At 49.5% G+C, this 5,651-nt stretch overlaps 2 protein-coding genes across 2 annotated transcripts; one reads left to right on the forward strand and one right to left on the reverse strand.

Annotated features, from left to right (window-relative positions):
• Nucleotides 1–7: 7 nt before the first annotated feature.
• Nucleotides 8–1,717, forward strand: LOC100908907 (uncharacterized). The gene is made up of 3 exons (XM_018641608.1): nt 8–113; nt 220–1,319; nt 1,412–1,717. Exons 1-3 carry the CDS (start codon nt 8–10, stop codon nt 1,715–1,717), a joined length of 1,512 nt encoding a protein of 503 aa, XP_018497124.1.
• A 1,884-nt stretch (nt 1,718–3,601) lies between these two features.
• On the reverse strand, nt 3,602–4,966 carry LOC100909052 (uncharacterized). Its single transcript, XM_003738234.1, has one exon. It carries the CDS (start codon nt 4,964–4,966, stop codon nt 3,602–3,604), a length of 1,365 nt encoding a protein of 454 aa, XP_003738282.1.
• Nucleotides 4,967–5,651: the final 685 nt, after the last annotated feature.

The following is a 5,651-nucleotide window of genomic DNA, read 5'->3' on the forward strand; positions in this document are numbered from 1 at the left end:
AAACGGGATGCAGCCGCCGAAATCCGGCTCCACGCTCCGGAAGTACTTGAAAGAAGATGCTGATGTTGTGCGGGACCAGATGAGAGCCATACTCAAAGGCATCATAGAGGGAGGTTCGTCATCAGGCTCCGCAATATATCCAGCTTTCTCTAGAATCCTTCAAACGATACTCCTCCAAGCCGTGAGAGTTCAATCTGACGCTTGCCTCTCCCTCTACAGGTTACAAACTCGCTATGTCTTTCGATGAAGCGACTGTGGTCGGAACAGATCGGTACATCACAGTCAATGTACACCATCATGCCGTATTGTTGGGAAATTCGAAGATACTCCCTCTAGGTTTGATAAGGATCGATGATCGACAAACCGGTTCGAATCTCTGCGATTTGATAAGCGGCCGACTCCGCGGAGTGGGTCTATCGACGGAAGATTTTGCCGCAGCATCGACAGATGGAGCAAGTAACGTTCGGAGAGCTCTCGATCTCATGTTGATCAAGCAGCAGAAGTGCTTTGCGCACGGGTTGGATTTGGTTGTGCGGAAAACTATATACGGACGTAACGCTCTAGCTTTCGATATCGACATCCTGCTTGCGGATCGGGGAGACGACGTCCCGGAAGAAACAGAGAACGGGGTGTCAGATGATACGTTTAGAGATAGTCTGGACGAGACAGAGGTAGACGCGGATCTTGGCACTACAGCCGTCTGTCTCGGTGCAGTCATAGATAGATTACGGAGCGCTTGTCGCGAATTCAAGAGAAAACCGATAATGATGGACGAGATACGGAAAACAACGCGGAAGGAGGAGTTCAATGGTAGAGAACTCCGTCCGATACTCGATTGCCGTACCAGGTGGTACTCCACCTGTCTGATGATAGAGAGAGCATTACGAATCTTACCCGCACTCAATAATGTGCTCTCTCGACATGGGACCCCCATAAGCGCAACGGATGTGTCCGCTTTGGAGCAAATCGCCGACGCTCTAATACCATTCAAACGAGCGATTCTGATGTTGTGTAAAAAAGAGGCGACGCTCTTGACTGCGGACAAGCTCTGCATTCTGCTGCTGTCAGACCTGCGCAAAATCGATACGGAGCTTGCGACGTTGCTTCGCGAGAACTTCGTCGCGGAAATTCTCAAGCGGCGGAGCATTTTCTCGAGCGTTCTCTCGATTTTAAGTGATCCAAGCTGTAGTTTCGACTTGGAAAAAGAAATTGGTCAAGGGATTCCTAGCGATCTGGCCATTATAGAAGTCTTGGAGGAGATCCTTCCCAGTCGGTCCAGTGCCCCCCTGCGTCATTCTGTGGTAGAAGAGCCTGAGGAAGTGAGTTTCTGTTCATGTCGAAGCGTACATCAGGAGATACTCGAACGCACGCGATTGAGTGACCATGACTAATCCAAGTTATTTTCCCCCAGTTGGTTCTGACGTGGCAGACCGTGTATGCCGAACCAACAGCTTCAAGTTCACCTCGAAGTTCACCTCCCCTCTGCACTAAAGGGACTCTTGAGAGGGACTTGACACTTTTCAAGGCTGGTGGGGGACGGAGCCAAGCTTTAACATTGTGCAAAGAAATATTGGAAGCAATTCCTCCGACGTCGGTTCAACCAGAAAGGGACTTCAGCGTGCTCCGCTTGATGTTGGGAGAGAACAGGACAAGCTTTAGCCCCGAAACACTCGATGACATATTCATACTGAAAAAAAAGTTTCAATACGACGACTGATGAAAACGATCATTAATTAAATTTGAAACGACTTGACCGGGATCGGTATAACCGTACCAACTTGCTCTCAGTTTTTTCGTCACTGGCGCCGCATGTAGTCCGTCCTAAACGGGTGGTTGAAGGAATGCGGTCTTTTCCGGTTCTTACCCGCGGTTCCAACCTGTCGGTTCTCGGATACCCGAGAGCCGCGGTTCCCAAACGTGACGGGTATTTGGAAGCCCTACCACCGACTCCAACGAATCCCTGCAAATGGATTAAGCCGCTGATCGGCTATTGCATTGGATCGTCATTCATCATCCTGGTGTTCGGCTCATACGCTGTCAAGCGCTTCGTCTACTAATAAGCGCATCAGACGCAATTATGAGACCGTGCCAGAATCTCCCACATCTGAACGCCACGATCGGCCTTATAGAGAAACTGTCGAAGATCTCTGATTATATTTGATTCATCTATTAATCATACCCACAATAAACGCACATTTGCTTTGTTCCCTAAATGAGAAAGAAAATTTATTCGACCGCCTTGTAGATCGTATGATCTCGGCAGTCGTTGGCTATTCTCATCAGATCGGCGACACTGGCATAGGAGGTTGCTGGGGAGAAGCTTGTCACCGTCATTCGATCCCCGATCGCATGGTGATAGTCGACGACTACACAGCTTTGGTCTCGACTCAGCTTACATAATCGCACCTCTTCCAGCCAGATGCATAAATGCCATCTGAAATCAATCTCAAAGGAATTCGAAACTGTAGTGCTGGGTATCGAGTGAACAGTACTCGAAATCGATGAAATTCCAGTCGTGGGAGAAAACGACTCGGAGACGGAAGATGATGAAGATAACGGAGTAACCGGCTCGACCGGCGTCGACTTGGTTGAACTCGACGGAACGGTCGATGTCGTAACAATAACACTTGCTGGAGTGATTGAATTGGTGGTTGAAGATGGTTTAAGGGTTGTAGCAGTTGTCGACACTGGTCTAACAGTAGTAGTTGAAGCTGACAGACGAACAGTTGTAGATCGAGAAGAAGGAGTGGCCCTAGTAGCCCGAGTGGTCCGATAAGAAGATGAAGGCCTTATCGTAGTACTCGAGAAGAAAGCTCTAGAAGGATGAGCTGTAGCAGTGCGAATATGCAGAGCCCTGCCAGAAATCGGCATCTCGGTGGGAACGATGCGCTGCCACTCTCGTCGATAGCTGAAATCCATCCTCGGGGGAGACGTCGTGGTAGATCTTCGGTACTCCTGTACCACCACTCGTCGAGGTGGATATCCAGACTCAGCTGAACTTGGCTGATACGGATGACGTTTGTAGAAAGGGGAAACCGTCAGTCCGGATGATCGAAACACCGGCTTGGATGTCGTACTTGTGAATGTCGTGGAAGTAGAGACAGACGCATGAGTCAATGGAACAGCGAAGCTGTTTGGAGTGGAGGACTGAACTATTGGAACCTCAGAGGACTCCACCACACGGTTCTCAACTGTCGAATTTGGAAGCTGAATGAGTCCTGAATTTGCTTCCGAATGTGAACGCTTTGCTGGGCTCGCTCTGTGACCGGGCTCGGAACTGCCAAAGTGGATCGCTGAGAAAGAATGGAAAATTTTCTGTAGCCCTATCTGCAAGCCACACTGATGCTCAGTAACTTTTCGTGATTCCCAGAATCCGGGATGATCTCATCGAAGCTGGGCGTGTGATACACCTCCCGAACCAGACATTGATTCAGTGGTCTTGGGTCCAAGCACAACCGCAAATCCCCCGATTTTTTCATTTGAATCGACAGCCTGTTAACCCATTCGATCGGTCTTTCGACCCGGCTTACGACTCCTCTTTCTTCTAGCTCGTCCAGCTTCCTTTTCAGTTCCGTTTTCAACTGAGGCGTGATTCGACAGCTCACATTTTTGACGAATTTGACACCGGTCTCGAGTTTTCTTTGAGGTGGAGTTTCACCCTTCCGTCGAATTTCCCGAGCTCGCCGTTGAAAACTGCCCGGAACCGCTCCTCCACATCTGTCACTTCGTCGCGCACCAACTTCGTCGTCTTTGTTTCGTTGATCTTCGCCACTCGTTCGTAATCGAACCTGATGAGGCCGATTTCTTCCGCTGTCGTTCGTCCTAAGATCGGCGTGAGATCCTCTGCCACTACACACGTCATGCTGTGGATGCTTCCTGTTTTGAAGTTGGTGACTGCGATCGAGCATGTTCCGATTGTTTCTAGCGCTCGGTTCCCGTATGTTCGGAGTGTCGGCTTGCTTTCGCGGTTGATCTTCGCGTTCGTCACATGTACTCTCGGCACAATATTGCATGAGGCTCCTGAGTCGAGGAGGAATCTCACCTTTTGCTTTGGTTTCGACGATTGTTCGATTTGGAATTCCGCATGAACCAAGGACTGCGCGCTCTTTGCTGATTCCGCTGCGAACACAAGGTGAATCTCTTCCTCTCCGCTTTCAACGCAGTCTACTGTCACTGACGATTTTTTCTTGGTGCATACGCTGGCGAAGTGGTTCATTCGACCGCAATAGTTGCATTTTCGACCTATTGCCGGACAGCCATTTGCCCCTGCGTAATGACTTGGGCCACAGCTACGACAACTTCGAACGTTACGCGCTCCATTTGTTTGTTTTCTTGGAGGCTGTCTGCTATTGTTTGGTCTTGGCCAACGCACCGCGCATGCCTCCTCCGTTTCATCGTCTCCCTGCGTCGCTCGCGCTGATGTCGCCGTCTTCGAGACTCCTTCGAAAATGTTCATTTGCTTTCGAGAGGCTTCCATGGATGCGCATATCGCGATAGCTTCGTCTAGATTGAGCTCAGCGGATTTTAGCAACTCTCTCCGCGTTTCGTTGCTTTGTATTCCGGCGATTATTTGATCCCGTATCATCCTCTCTTCCTGATCTCCGTAGCTGCAGGTTTTACTTAGCAGCCCGAGATCCGTCAGCCACTTCGCGAAATCCTCCGTCTCCTTCTGCACCCGCGTTCTGAACTGATACGCTAGGAAGTTTTCAGATTCGCCTCTTTGGAAGTTGCTCCCCAACTTTCTGACCACACCTTCGAACTTTACGACGTTCTGGTCCCCGAACAACGTATTGAATTCGTCCAAGACAATTTCACCTCCGCTAGCCAAGAGAATTGCTATCTTGACTCTGTCGACTTCCGCTTCTTTTTTCGTTGCCACTAAGAAGATTTCCAATTGTTGACGGAACCTCTTCCACTGAGTCCACGTCCGGTCCTTCATACCAATCTTTTCTGGTATTTTATCCATTTCGACTTGTCGTTTCGGTTGATTTTCAACAAACCGCTGCCACCATGTTAATGAAACGACTACCCTGGACCGCTACGTGATAACGACTGGTTGTTTTATCAGCAGACGAGTAGTTGTGGGAGAGAGAGCGAGACCTGTCAACACAGACACTCCGCTGTCTGACCCGAGCCCTCCTCCAGTTGAGCCCGCTGCTCAATTGCCCTGTGCTGCTAACATTACTGTTGAGGTTTAGGTAGAAACTGGAAACTACTAGTCCTCGTTCCGTACTAGGACTATGACTCATACCAACCCACGGGGCCATATACCCGTGACAGTAGTAAAATACGTGAGTCACCGGGGTTATACCCCGAAGTTACGACTCTAGCATGATACCCTTGAGGTAGTACGAAATTGGGCTAGCACCCCACATGCTGGGTACACCCAATAGCATTCTAGGACGCTACTTATGATAGACCAGGGTAGCCTTATCCTATGTATATGTATGTACGGATCAGGACATGTAAGGAGGAGCTTAGACTCCTGCCTAGGTATAAAAGACCTAAGATTTCGAATAAAATTCACTGTGGTATCTCCCTCTCGTGAGATCGCATCTCTGTGTATTCCTGAACGGGCTGCTCTTCTACTCCTGACCAGAGCTACGAATCTTGACCTTCAACACGTTATCAGCTCTCTTGCCCTTACCAAC

This window comes from Galendromus occidentalis, unplaced genomic scaffold (genome assembly GCF_000255335.2).
Source record: "Galendromus occidentalis unplaced genomic scaffold, Mocc_1.1 scf7180000075839, whole genome shotgun sequence".
Taxonomy (NCBI): Eukaryota; Metazoa; Arthropoda; class Arachnida; order Mesostigmata; family Phytoseiidae; genus Galendromus; species Galendromus occidentalis.

Coding starts and splice junctions, on each gene's coding strand:
- LOC100908907 (XM_018641608.1), top strand. CDS start 8: ATGCAGCCGCCGAAATCCGGCTCCACGCTCCGGAAGTACTTGAAAGAA. Junction 114..219: donor CAAAGGCATCATAGAGGGAG/GTTCGTCATCAG, acceptor CTCCCTCTACAG/GTTACAAACTCGCTATGTCT. Junction 1,320..1,411: donor TGGTAGAAGAGCCTGAGGAA/GTGAGTTTCTGT, acceptor ATTTTCCCCCAG/TTGGTTCTGACGTGGCAGAC.
- LOC100909052 (XM_003738234.1), bottom strand. CDS start 4,966: ATGGATAAAATACCAGAAAAGATTGGTATGAAGGACCGGACGTGGACT.